This window comes from Mustela erminea, chromosome 10, assembly GCF_009829155.1.
Source record: "Mustela erminea isolate mMusErm1 chromosome 10, mMusErm1.Pri, whole genome shotgun sequence".
Lineage (NCBI taxonomy): Eukaryota > Metazoa > Chordata > Mammalia > Carnivora > Mustelidae > Mustela > Mustela erminea.
The window spans coordinates 2336728-2350948 of NC_045623.1; the positions used below are offsets into that span (position 1 = coordinate 2336728).

At 56.2% G+C, this 14221-nt stretch overlaps 1 protein-coding gene across 3 annotated transcripts in view; it reads right to left on the bottom strand.

Moving 5' to 3' along the window:
• RORC (RAR related orphan receptor C) overlaps nucleotides 1–11501 on the bottom strand; it is a 24353-nt gene extending 12852 nt beyond the window's left edge. For all 3 annotated transcript variants that reach the window (XM_032361565.1, XM_032361564.1, XM_032361566.1), the window contains exons 1-2: nucleotides 11381–11501; nucleotides 9176–9205 (exon numbers count right to left, since the gene is read on the bottom strand). In XM_032361565.1, the coding sequence (XP_032217456.1) occupies nucleotides 9176–9205; nucleotides 11381–11420 (70 nt within the window). In that variant the 5' untranslated portion in view covers nucleotides 11421–11501. The remainder of the gene's footprint in view (nucleotides 1–9175; nucleotides 9206–11380) is intronic.
• Nucleotides 11502–14221: the final 2720 nt, after the last annotated feature.

Below are 14221 nucleotides of genomic sequence, written 5' to 3' on the forward strand. Positions count from 1 at the left end.
ATTCTTCCCAGTAAATTAAGAGCAGATTGGAATGCATGGAAGGGAAGAGAGAACAAGAGGGGACCGGTAGCTGGAAAGGGGGCAGAAAATGTGGAGGCACCTGCATGTCAAGTCACTTAGATTCTCTAGGCCTAGGTTCCCTTGTCAGTGAAATCAGGATTAAAAAAGAACATTGTTTGTCTGTGGGATGATTGTAGGTAGGTCAGTAGGTGTGATGACATTACCTGCGGAAAGCACTGTGTTTAAGAGGCAAATTCTATGTATGCTGTTACTACGGAGCACGGCCGAGGGTGAAGAAATGCAATGGGCACCTGAGGCCCAGCAGAAGCCTTGGGCCCCATAGAATCTGTGCTTGCCTTGACACCTTCCCCTCCAGCAGCATGGGTCTCTCTCTCTGGCCCTCAGCTCAGAGAGGGGAGAAACCAACGTGGGTCACCCAAAAAAGCAAGCAGAGGGGAGATTAGGCCAAGCCACAGTGGGAACTCGGACTCCAGCCCAGCAGTCAACCACAGGCCTCCTGGCCTCTTCCCTTCTCCCAGAGCCACATCCGTGTGCGTGTGTGCGCCAACCACACAGGTGACCCAGACCCATCTCTCTCTGCCCCACACCTGACCCACAGCTGATCCCAGCTCCAGGAACCTCACAACGCTGTGAACCAGACCTTGCTCTTCTCATGGGATGGTGTAGCCAGCCACCAGAGGTATACCCCTTCACAGATACCTATGCCTGGGGGGATGCTGGAGTTTGGACCCCAGCCACCAGGCCAGCCAATCTTCAGGGTTCCCCAACCACAGCCCCCCAAGACAGAGGTACACAGTGAGGTAGGAACATGGAGTCAGAGTTTCTGGGCTAGAGAGGTCCAGACCCTGTAGCCTCTGAGCTAGAAAGACCAAGAGGCTTGGGACTGGCAGGCAACAGAGATTTAGACCTTGAGATGGAGAAACAGGGGCAGCGACACAGAAAAACCCACAGTGTGGTCCCAGTCCCAGTGCCGTGAGCCTGGCCCTGTGTGTACCATCAGGCCCTCTGCTCCCACTGCTCCCTCCTTCCCCTGCCACCTGTACCCCGTTCAGTGCCATCTGCCCGAAACCTCAAAGAGAAAGGACTGGTGCGCATGAGTGTGACTTGTGGAGGTGGGGAGGGGAGAGAACGGGAAGGGCTGGCAGAGGTGGCAGTGGGGTGAGCAGGAGCTGAAAAACACTTCGGATCCCTCACCTTCACAGCCTACCCCTGAGCCCCTGCCTGAAGCAGCAGGTGATGGGAACCCAGGTTGGGGAGGGGGAGCTGAGTAATCACAGGATTACTCAAACTGTTGTGCTGGAGCCTGGCCTGCCAGGAACTTACCATCTAAGGGCCTGCGGGTGCCAGGAACTCGAACCAAGCAAAGGTCAGGGCTGTCTAGGCCAGCCCCTGTGGCCCCCGCTGCTTCGGGAAGATCTTTGTATCTTATTGTTGCTCTCTCCTGGGGGGCCCAGCAAAGGAAACTCTCACACTCCCAGGAGACAGAAGTGCCTCCTTGCTCAGGAAGGCTCCCGAGATCATCTAGGGACTTTGTGATTCTAGCCCTTTGCGTTTCACACAAGATCACCAAGGGATCTTGTGAACGTGTTGTGAGCAGGTCCCTTCTCAGGTGTGGGGGCCCAGATTGTGCCTTTGGACAGGCTCTGATTGGTGCTCACTCTGGCTGGTCATCAGCCTATGCTTTTGAGTAGCAAGAATCTGGGCCCTCTTGAGGTTTTTGGGTCAGGCGGCTCCTCCTGGGGGGTGAGGGTAGGGTTGGTCATCTCCTCCCCCAGTTCATTCTTGTGTCTTCTCTTCAACCTGGGAGACCTCTAAAGCTTCAATTCTGATAGGGTGCTGGGGAGAGAAAAGGAATCTCTTCTGGATTGCTTCAGAGACTGAAGTATTCCCAAGGAGCTTGCTATGCACATCTCCTCTGTGGGGAAATCCGGTAGCAACAAAGTGGTCTGTCTGCTCCTCCCTCCAACCCCTCTAATCTCGCCCTTCCCACAGCTGTGAGATTCACTGATAGCGCTCTCTGAATGCGTCCAGAGCCTGGCCCTGGGCCACCTTAGGAAGCCAGCTGTGAGCCTTGTCCAGGTGCCCTATGCCACAGAGAGGAAGCGGTAGGAGCAAAGGAGGGGCTCTAACCCAGGGGGATCTCTCCCCTCAAACCCCAGAGCCTCCTCTATCCCTGATGGTGAGTGGGTGCAGTCAGAGGAGCCGTGGGGTCCTTAGCTTCTCCTGGTGCTTTGTCAGCCTCCCGCTGGGCCTTCCTTCTCTTCTCTTTCTCTCTCCTTTTCTCCACTGGACAGTGATTAAGGTCGGATGGTAGTGATAGACGTCAGCCTTGGCTGAATTCTTACTCTGTGCCAGGCTTTCCATATGTGTTTCCTTAATGATTATGCCAACCCTGGGAACTAGGCATTACTTGCCTTGTCCCCGTTTCACACATGAGAAAGCAATCTGGGAGGGCATAAGTGGCTTGACTACGGTTACACAGTCTGAAGTGGAGTATCTGGCATTTGAACCCAGGTCTTTGTACCTCGAGAGCCCATGTCCCCAGCCGTTAAGCTACACCCCCTCCAAGGATGAGATACCCAAATACATCAAGGAGATGGGATAGGGGTCAAGATTATTGGCTGCAGAGGAAGAGTGTGAAGTGTGGAGGTGGGCTGGGAACAGAATTCAGAGAGGACCCCCTGTGGAACCAAAGCTGACACTCGCGTCTAGTGTAAAGACCCATGGAGACATGGCTCCCTCTGTCCCAGCTCTTCCTCTCTGGAGCCCACCTCCTCCTGCCTTTACTCATGTCTTGGGGCAGGCTTCCAAGGTCAAGGTGGAACAGCTTGCCTGACCCAGCAGAGCTCCTTCAGGGGTGTGGACTGGCTTTCATACATCTTAGTAGGCCTCTGCAGAGATGAATGAGTGAATGGGAAAGAGGAATTCTTAGTTTAGCTCCTCCCAACCCCCCACCAGCACAGAGACCACAGCTCTGGCCAGGGGTCCCCTGTGTACCCCAGCCTGCCACCAGCCTCCCTCCTTTCTCAGCCCTCCTTCCCACAGCTTCTGCAAAGCTGGAAACCACGGTGGTGGGTGCCACCACAGGGGAACAGGAGGGGGAGGGTCGGTGGGGGGCCAGGAGAGAGCTGCTCTCTACCTGCTGAACACTACTCCCAAGCCAGGGTGAGGATTTTCTGCTGATACACCCAGATCCCGGGGCTGAGAAAGTCGTGAAGCTAAAACTCAGGTGGGCGAGGGAGAGTCTGGGGTTCTGAAAAGCCACGAAAGCCAGCCAACCACCTGAAACCCCTCCTGGTACCCCCGCCACCCCCGCAGTCTGGGACAGGAGAAAGGAGGGGAAACAGAAGAATTGAGTGAAAACAACCAGTGCATGGTGGGGGGGGCATGAATCACCAGGAGGAAGCTCTGAGGAGTGGGAGCCCCAAGTCCCAGGCAAGGGCTTCCCAGCCGCCAGGGTCGGAGCTCCCTTCCACAGGGCTCTGCCGTTCCAGGACACATGGAACCCAGTGACACTCCGGCTCTGGTGCTGAGTCCCGCCCTGTTAGTGTCCCTTTCCGAGAGAGACACCTCTGTCTGTTCTGAGGCCAGAGTCCCAGGACAGCATTGCAGTGGCAGGAGGAGTAGAGGTTAGGTCTCAGAAAGGACTGGCCATGGAGGACGAGAGGAGACCCCAGGGCTGCCTTCTAGAGGGCTCTTAGCATGGGAAAGTCCCTGTTCCCTGTTTGAGTCAGGGACACAGACGCAGGGGAGGGGAGGGGTGCCTCTGGGACGGGTAGGGACACCAACACCCATGCTTCGCTGTACGGGACAGGCTGGGATACTCCAGCTGCTAGTATCTTGGGCTGGGGGTGTTTGGGATTTCTGTTAGGAATGGAAGAGAGGAAAAGGCAAAGGTGCAGGGGTGATACAAGGAAGGAGGAGGCCCTTTGTAAAGTCTTCAGGTGGCCCTGGGCTCTCAGGATAAGAGCTGTGACCCCCTGGGGACCTGGACTTCTTTCTGACCCACTGCTCATCATGATCATGACCAAAATTGGGAAGATCAGGGCATAGCAAAGACAGGCATGAGACCTCCCATCTGCCCCCCACCCCCACCACCTCGCCATCCATAGCCAGTGCTGGGGCCTCATGCCTCTTGGCTTCACACTAGCGTGTCCTCAGAGAGAGAGAGATGACTAGGGCCACCATGCCTCTGGTTGGCTGGGGAGTCTGTTTGGCCAATGGACTTTTCCTCTTTACTTAGCAGCAGGGAGCCATGGCGAGGAGCTGTGCCATCCTTTCAGAACCTCCATGTACTCCATGCCTCCCTCTCTCTGCCTTCCTGGACGCTGCCATTATTTCACGTCTCCCCTTGGCCACCCATCCTCCTCCCTCTGCATCTCTCTCTCTGTGTCAGCGTGCCTTACTGTCTTCTGTGCTCCAGCTCTGTCTTGGGTTTCCTACCTCGATGTTTTGGTGGTATTTCCTGGTACTTCTCCATTTATAGCTCCATCAGGACATTACTGGCCTCTGCTCCTCTCTTTATTTCCTGGTCTGTGTCTGCCCCCTTGGTCTCTGGGTGTGTCATAGTCCCCAGCCCCCAATGTGCTGCCTCTCTCTGACTATGGTCAGAGGGCTTGGGGGTGGCTGGCATTCGTTAGGAGTGTTATGGGGTGGGAGTGGGGGATAGTCAGGTAACCCAGGGCTGTGAGATACCCAGAGATGTCCAAGTGAGAAGCATTGGTGGCATCCAGTCCCAGATCGGAGGGGACCCCTCTCTCCTATCTATCAGCCTGGATGGAGCTGTTGGAGGATATCATGTGGAGCTGCCTAGAAGCTCCCTCATTCAGTCCTGGGGACTCCTGCTCTCCTGCCGAGCTCTGAAGCATATCTGATCCTTGCTTGCTAGGGTGGATTTGCTGACTGGAGGTCATTTCGGGGAAGATTGGTTTGCTAACCTTTGCTGCTAATCAGAAGAAGCTAGAAGGAAACGAAAGCTCCAAAGGGCCCCTCTTCCTGTGGAAGGTTTGGCTTTTTTCCTCGCCTCACTGACCCACCCAGCTCATACACCTGCACTGGGATCTCTGTCCCAAGCTCTTCCTTTCCTATGGCCTCCTTTTCGTCTGTGTCCTGGGAGCATTGAGACGCCTTCACCAGCCTTGGGGATGCTCACCTTGGGGACCAGGGCTCTCTTCTTGGTCATAGGTCCTTAGAACTGGGAGCCTCTCCCAAGCTGGTTTTGTTTTTAGGTTCAGCTCTCTTGTTTTGTTGATGAGGAGACCAGGGCCTAGTGACTTGCCTAAGGCTACATGGCAAGTTAGTGACAGAACTGGCACCAGAACCTGGTTTTTAGACTCTCGACCCATGGGTCTTTCCAGGACCCAATATGGCTTCTCTTCTGTGGTTTGTGGGAAGACCCCAGGTTGAGGCTGGGGCTGCCTCAGGCCTCAGGCCACAGGGACATGGGGCTTCCCTTTTGTGCATTTGCCCGCTGCTCTGAGAGGTGTTCTAGCTTTCCTTACATGAACACAGGATGTCTGATTCACCCATCCTTGCTCTGCTAGAAGGCACAGGGACCCCAGACATCTGCCTACTAGCTGTTGGCCCTTGGCTCCACACCAGGAAGAGGGTGAAGCTGAAGGCTTTCTGCTCCCATCTCCCTTCCCCTATCCCCCCTCATCAAATGGGTGACTGAAACTGGGGACACACACACACACATGCATGTTGAGACCTGGATGTGGGGTTCGGACCCCTTCTACCTGCTGATCTGGCTTTCCTTTCCCTGTCCTGCTGCTTTGGGGCACAGTAACCCCTCTGGCCGTCTGGCTCCTCTTTCACCAACTCAGAGGCAGGTTGGAGGCATGGAGGGAAATTCTGCAGTCAGAATCCGGGTCTGTGCCTGTCAGTTAGCAGCCGCCCTCTGCTACAGCAGTGGGATCTGGGGCGAAGCTCTCCCCTTCCTGGGGCTCAGTCCTTTCTTGTTAAACGAGGAGCAAAACACCTCAGATAATCCTGCAGATCGTTTCCAGGGCTCACGACAGTGGCGTTCCTCTACAACGCCATGTATTACCCAACCCGCAAAATTGCCTGGGGAGCAGGACTTGTCAGTTACTCCACCCATCTCCCCACAGACCTTGGCCTTGACTGGGACACACACTGCCAGCAAGAAAGAGCACTCAGCTTTGCTCACACTGTTCCCAAGACACCCCTCTGTTCTAGAGGCCCAGGGATGACGATGGCATCCAGGCTTCCCCACTCCCACGTGGCCCCCTTCACTTACTTCTCATGACTGAGCCTTGGGCTTTGCTGCCGCCTCAGCTCTCTGTCCTCAGCAGGGGGTGGTCCAGGGATGGGGCACAGCTGGCAGCTGGGTTGGGGGTGAGGCCCTTTCTGCAGAGCCTCAGCTCGTAGCTCTGCACCTAGCTCTCTCCCAATTCTTCTGGGGCAGGGGGGTTTAAGCCACCAGAACACAGGTGGCCGAGTGACAAACCCCCCTCACCGCATCCCCACCCCCTCTGGGGTGCAGCAAGTAGGATGACAGGCGCCCCACGTGGCCAGTCTGGGCCTGGGGCAGGGTGTGAGGGGCGGGGCAGCCAATTGCAGGGGGCGTTGGAAAATTCCAAAACCACATGCGACAGCCACACGCGGTAAAAGCTGTTTCCACCCGCTGGGGTAGTTCTGGCTGGGGAACCAGAGTGGAGCTCACAGGAGCCCGGCCAGGTTCCTACTCCCCCCTCCCACTGAGGACCCAAGCCTGACCCTCTTTGCCAGGTGACTCCAGGGACAGGGATGTTTCTAGAGGTAAGTCACAGGATGTCTGCCTGGAGGGGGCAGTGGCTTGTGCCACCTGAGACCCTGTGGACTGCCAACAGCCACCCAGTTGGGTGCGATCTGGGAGGCTGCCCCACCGCCCACCATGCTCAAGCCCTCCGTACTGACATGGTGCATGCCCCGGGGCTAGGGAATCAATGATAAGAGCAGCGGTAATAATCATCAGACAAATACCCACTATCTGCAGGAAGTGTTAGTCTGTCAGAAATTTCCTCAAGAGCAAAACTGAAATTGGAATGCAGATAACGATGATAGCGGTGATGATGGTGAGGGTAATAATAATAATAATAATAATAATAATAATAATAATGTTTACATTGTGCCAGAAATACTTCTTAAGGTTTTATATGGATTATCTAATACTTACAAAATACTTTTATGAGATAAGGTACTGTTATCTCCATTTTGAAGATGAAGAAAATGAGATAACAGAGAAGTGAAGTAACTTGCCCAAGGTCACACAGCTAGTAAGTGGTGGGGTCAGGATTCAAACTCCGGCAGTTTGGCCTCAGGAATGGCAGGGTTTCTCTGGTTCAAATCTGCTCTTGAGGGTGTGTCTCAGCTTGGGAGGTCTCCTGGCATGTGAGTCTAGAGTTTTTCGGCCTAGGGGTCCTTCTGAGGGGCTCTTTCAGCCTCATATCTGCTCTGTGGGGTACCTCAGACTGGGAGTTCCCTTTTCAGGGCCCTCCAGTAGCTAGGCCCTCTTTTTGTCTGGGGGTCTCTCCTGGGTTCCTCCCTTCTTGGGGTTGTCTTGGAGCCCCTCCTTGGGGTTGTCTCAATTTGGAGCCTATTTCTCTGAGCCTCCCAGCCTGGGGGAGTCAATCTCTCCTGGGTTCTCTGCACCAAACTTCTTAAAGAGGTCTCTGATCTTGTCAGGCCTCCAGCGGCTCCTCAGCCTGGTATAGGCTTTTCCCCACTGGCCTTCCTCTGGCTCTCAGGACCTGGGCAGTGGATTGGGGTAGGGGCTGTCCCCCTGGCTTCTCAGAGGACACTCTGGTCTGGGGGTAGGGGCATGGTTGCCCAGGACCTTTGGGCTGGGAAGGGGGCGTGGTCCTGGCCAAGGTTTTTGTGGTAAGAGGTTAAGGTAGGAATGGCATGTAGCCTCTTCCAGTTCCAGCTGCTCCGAAAGTCCCCCTTCTCCCTCCCCACCCACATATGGTCCCTGGCTCCCATCCCCCAGCTCACAAGCACGTCACTCCTTGACCTGCTTTCCTCCCAGGGCCCTGCTCAGCATTTCCGTGGGGCCCTGTGGCTAGGGGCAGGCGAGGCATAGATCAGGATTGTGCTGAGCAAAGCAAGCCCCCACCCAGGAGGATGTGGCATCCTGGATGCCCCCCCAGCCCCTGTCTGCCCAGCTCAGGGACCAGGGGATGCTGTTGCCTCTGAGATTTCTCGATGGGGAACGGGGAGGCTCTAAGCAATCTTGGAAGCCAGAGTAGGGTCAGCGGGCTCTCCGGAGGAACTGGTTGGTAATCCAAGGGAGGGCCATGGAGAAAAGCAGGTGGTCTCTTGCCCCAGAATAGTCCTCTGTCCTCATTAATTCAGGGACTTATGCTTATGGAGGCCTTCCCCCAGAGTACCCTCGGGCTCTTAAGGGCAGCGTGCCTGGCCCTGGTGGGATAGAAGCTTTGTGACTGAAGTGGAGTGGGTGCATTTTCTGGGACAGTAGTCTCTCCCACAAACTAGGGGACAAGATCTGCTGTGCTGAGAGGCCCCTAAAAGAGGGTACATACTCTCCAGTGTCCTTGGGAAGTCCTTCCTGAGCTCTAGACCCCTTCCCACATGTTGTAAACTCAATCTGTCAGGGCCCAGAGTGTCCCTGGGTATTATGTTTCCTACAGAGGTGAAGGCTTTCCTGCTCTCCAGCTCTGTACAGCCTGGCTTGTTCACACCTCAGGACGTGTTAACCACCAAGAGGAGCACCAAACATGGCTCAGCTGCCACGAAGCCTGCTGGCACAGGCTCCCTGAGTTCCCGAGGCTGCCCCTGCCTCCCTCTGCTCGCTCTCTCCCTCCTTTCCCTACTGGCTCCTGTGCCTCTGTCCAGCACCCCTCCTCTCAATCTCCCAGGGATCCCTTTAATAATCATTCTCTCCTTGTATCTGTGGTGCCCCCTCTCTGTGGGCTTCCCCCATCTGTCACCCTGCTTTTGAGGTTTCTTCACCCCTCCCCCTGCTGGGCTCCCCATCTCCCCTCTTTCCCTAAGCTCTGCCTCTTCTGCCTCTGCTGGGCTCTCCTGTCTCTGGGCCTGCTCCGAGCTTTGCTCTCTCGCACACAGCCCCAGAGCCCTGTTCAACTCATCTCTCCACACCCCATGCCAGGGGCTGCCCCAGCCCTCTACTCACAGGTGTGGGTCTTCTTTGCAGCCAGCAGCTCTGGAAAGAGAAGACAGAGGGCCGGGGCCAGAAGTTGAAGACCACCGTGGGCATCAGGAGACAAACCCCTCCCCATCACAGCCCCTATCCTACCCCATTCCTTCCTCCAGAACCTGGTATCTGAGCAGAAGGTAGCCCCATCCTTCACAGTACCCGTCTCTCCGTTCTCTGACCCTCAGGGCCTCCAAAGTGCCAGGCTTCTCACCACGTCTGGGAGTCCCCCAAACTATTCCTTCTCTCGAAATGTCCTTTCCTGACGCCCTGCTCAGCGTTAAACCAACTTCTCATCGCTCAAGCTTCCGATGGGAGAAGCTGCCCACACCCCTCTCTCCTGACCTCGTGCTGACACTCAGCCCCTTGCGTTTGGTTTCCCGACACTCACAGCCATGTGGTTATCTAACTGCTATCATTGTGTCATTATCCATGAAATGAGGTTCTCTTGCTACCTGGGAGGCTGTCTCAGTGACCTTGTTATTCCCAGAGCCTTCCATAGTGGCTGGCCCATTAGAAGAGCACGTAAATATTTTGGAGCTAGAGTTACAGCTCTGTGGGAGTTAAATCTCTTGGTTGCTTTCTGGTGCCTGAAAGCACCTAGGGCTTCCAGAGGTACGGAGATTGAGGGTAAGACACTGAAGATATCTGGAGGAAAAAGAGGGAGAGTCTGCCTTCCCAGACATCTGGTCTACCAGCCCGCAGAGGAGGGAGCCCCTTCCTACTGCTAGTGCAGGTAGACAGCAGGCAAGTAGAGTGCCTGGGTGGGTTGACACAGGGTGGGCAGGGACGCATATACTTCTGAGGGGTGGCTGCTAAGCGTCATGGCAGTGGTGGTTTTAGTGGTGGGGTGGGGAAGGTGGTTATTCATTTATAGCATTTATTGAACACCTACCAAGGGAGCCCCTGGGAAGAAGTTTCTCCTGCCAGTCCTTGGTCCCTTTCCTACCACCACACAGCAGCTTCTCATGGAGCACAAGGCCAGCCTTTTGTCCAAGAAAAGGCTGCAGCCCTCTCTTATGCCCCCTATAATCTCCCTGACCTCCGAATCTGCTCTCCTGTTACATTTTCCCTTCCGCTGCCCAATCCTGGACATCTCTCCACCATTCCCCACATACTGTCCTTCTGCACAGGAGATGCTCCCCACTGGTCAGCTTCTTCAACGGGGCAGGGTTGGGGGGTGGTGGTAGTGGTCATGAATGGACTAGAAGTGTTGGGCTCTGCTGGGGTGGGGTGGGGGAGGATTGCCCCAGGAAGGAGGTTCCATCCGGCCCCTCCCCCCTCCCCCTGATCCTGACTGGCCCCACCCAGCTTCCTCCCTGACGTGGCACCTCTCTCTGGCCTCCAACCCTGTACCTCGGAGCAGTCCTGGAAGGGGGGTGCTCCCCTCACCAGCCAGCCAGTTGCCTGCCTGGGAAGTGGATTTCTTCCTCCACCAGGTGGCCCCAGAGCCTGCTGGCCTCGCTCGCTTTGGTGCTCATTACTGATCAAGCATGTGGCAGTGGCTCCCTCTCTGAGAGGGTCTCTGAGTTAGACCACACGTGGGGCCAAGGACTGCCTGACTCTGTCTCCCACTGCCCCGGTCTGCTGCAGAAATGAAACCCCACGCTCCTGGGCCAGTGGGAAGGAAAGTGCCAGGCTAGTGGGCATGGGCAGCTGACAGGGTGTGCCTGCTTCCATCCCCGACCCTCGGTCTGTCACCGTTAAAGGTAGGACAGGTCCCTCCGTTGTTGAGTGAACAGAAGGTGGAGTGGCCAGCCTTCCAGCGGTGGCTAGGTTCCGTTCCGCCAGCAGTGTCGCCACCTCCTCGCAGGGGGCGCTCGTGCTGGGGAGGGCCTGCCCACATTCTGACTCTTCCTGGCTCAGCTCCTCACCCCCCCACCCCTGCCCCACACCTGTTGCTTCCTTCTCCACAGCTCCCTTTCTTTCATCTCCATGTGTTTCCTGCTTCTCCCCTTTTCCCTGCTCTCCTCCTCTGCTGAGTCCCCAGTCTCTCCTCCTGCTTCTCCTTCAGTTTCCATCAAGACTGGCCGGCATCCCCAGCCAGTCCATCTCTCTCCTCTTTTCTTGTCTTGTCCTCCTCCTTCTCCTCCTCTTTTCTTGACCAAACTCTTCCAATCTCTCTCTCTTCTGAACCTCCTGGCAAGTCCTTTCCACCTGCCTGCAGGGCCATGGGCCTCTTACCCTGCGAGGCTCGGTGCTGTCTCTGTGGGCCCCTGTCCATGGGGCAGCTCCCTTGGTGCCGTCCTTGCTGCCCTGGCTGCCCAGGAGGGCAGGGAGCAGGGCCCAGGAGAGGGAGGAGGGAGCAGGGAGGGAGCACCTGGCCCGTCAGCAGGCAGGGGAAAGGAGTGGCTGGCAGAGTGGCCTGGCCGCAGGAGGGGACAAGGCGAGAGATTGGAAGAACAGAGTTTGGAACCTGGAGGAGAAACAAGAAAAGGGAAGGGGACTAGCATTTATTGACCACCTATGTGTGCTGGGCCCTTTGCCAGATGCTTTATGTAGGTCCATGATTTTTTTTGATCCTCACAACACATATCATTATTCCAGATTTACCCCTAAGCTACATGATGCTCAGAGATGTTACTGACTTGCCCAAGGAGAGTAAGCGGCTGAACTGCGATTTGAACCCAGGTCTTTGTGACTTTAGGATGGTGTGTTTTCTACCTGACCAAGAGAGGCAGCAAGAACAGAGGAGATGGGGAAGGGATGGCTTCCCTGGGGGGTGGGGGGACGGATTGTGCTGCTTCTCCGGGATGAGGTCAGACTCATCCCATGGTTCCTCAATTTCTCGAGGTCTCTGGCTGCTTAGCCCCTGCGCCTCCCTGTCCTTCCCCTGAATTCCCTGGCTTGCTGATGCCTCCACATTTTCCTGGTCTGTTGGGGGCATTGCAGGGCTGGAGGAGTGTGTGGCGGCAGAGAACAATGGGAGGTGAGCAGCCAGGAGAGATGCCCCTGCACTAGCTGGAGGAAGTAGAGGCCCCCCACCTCAACTCAGTGGGCCCACACTGGAGCCCATGCAGAGGAAGGGCTCTGCAGAAGGCTTCAGGACAGGATGAGGCTGGTGCAGGTCTTGGATGCCGCTTCTCTCTCGCACAGCCTCAGTCCAGAGTTTGATTAGCTGGGCCTGGCTCTCCTGGTTACCCAACAGGCTGGCTGGCCAGGGGCCAAGACGCAGTGGGGCGGCTCCCTGGCCCCAGCTCCTGCTCTCGCTCCCAGCTGGTAAACAGCAGCGCAGGAGCCAGCCACACCACAGCACGTGGCACCTGGCATGGAGAGGGCAGGCGGCTGCCCCTTCCCTCTCCTGCCCTCCCGTCTTGCCATCCTACCCTCCCGCCCCACCCTGGAGCTTTGCACTCTGCTGCCATCAGCACCTCCATTCCTGGGTGACTCCTGGTATCTCCCAGTGGCTGCAGCTTGAAGGACAAAGGCTAGAAGTGAAGAAGGACTTCCCAACTCCTAGGATGGTGGGCAAGGGGATAGGCAGTGAGGAAGAGTGGAGCGGCCACTTTGGGGGACCTTCTTATGCCAAGATTCTGATGGTGTGTCCCCTACACCATTTTTGTAAATGGAAGGCCCACACATCTAAGTGGCCCACACTTCTATGGACCACACTTCCCCACACAGAACAGGATGCAGACCTGTTTTGGTAGTCTCCCCGTCGGGCAGGCTTGGATTAAGAGGCAAGTCTCTCCAAAGTACCACCCCATCTGGTGCCCTCTGGCAGACAAGTAGAGCCAGCCCAGAGGCAGAGGGACAGGGGTACAGGGGAAGGCTGGGGTCCAGCTGTACTGCTCTCCCTTTCCCAGCCCAGTGATTGGCTTTGCTTCCGCTCAGGATCCTCTCTGTCTCTCCCTGTCCGCCCCTTCCTGTCTATGGTTCTGTTTTTCGTGCCTCTCCGTCTTGTCTCCTCTTCCAGCCTCTCTTCCTCTGTGATTCTGGGTCTCCCAGGGCCCTTTCTGACCTCCTGGTTGGGGCCACCATGCCAGGCTATCGGGCTACCCCCCCAAACCACAGGTATGACTGTCTCTCCCAGCCACGCCACTGGTGACACTGTGTAGGGTGGGGAGGAAGTGATTGGGGCTTTGGAAGACAGGGTCCTGGCGTCTCAGCCTAAGCAAGTCATGTGCTTTCTGGACATTCCAGGATCTCTACCCCTTTCCTTTCCCAAGCATGGATTCCTGGGATTCCTGTCCCTAGGACAAGAAGTTACTGTGATCATCCTTTTGGGAAGTACCCCCTCATGCCTAATCTTCCTGCCTCCTGCTCCAATCACAGCCCCTTTTCTGGAGGAATCGGTCCTTTCAAAGCGGGGCAGTGTTTGGGGTTTTTTTTTTCCCTCCTCAAATTTATTCTTACAATTCTTAATTCTTATGCAAGGAAGAGGCTGATAGGGATCAGAGAATCATTTCACCCTCACGTGCCCAAGTTCCCTTATCAGAGTGGGGAATCTCAAAGCGGGGGTGGGGGGGTGGGGGGTGGGGGGGTTGGGGGGGTGGGCAAGCAGCCTGGAGGAGGTAGAGGGTGGTGGTGGTGGCTTGGAACTGGGGGACCAGTCACCGACTTGTTTTCCCTTCCTCCCCACCCTCTAAACCACAGAAACCACTTAAAGCTCAGTGCAAGCCTGCCCTTCCAGGGAGGGCCTGGGGGTGTGAAGGTGGAAAGAATGTGGGGTCTGGGCAGCCTGCAGGCCCCATACTGCCCCAGCACCATCCTTCCAGGGCCATCCTCTCTGGGAAGCCTGAGTCAATGGTGAGGACAACTTTTCTTGGGTCCTTTCTAGGAGGTCCAGGCCTGGGGAGTCCTCAACCCATGGGAGTGATCCAGGGAGGGGGCTGTACCTCCCTCCTCCCTCAACCATTAAAAAAAGCATAACAGAGGCTCTAGAAACATCTGTAGAGCTCCAGGTCTCCACCCCTCCCCCTTCCTGTCACAAAGGCCACTGTGGGTGGAGGGAATAGTAGGAGTTTGACCCCAGCTACTGGCCCTGAACTTTCTATGGTGACCTGCCTGTACCACTCATCTGTC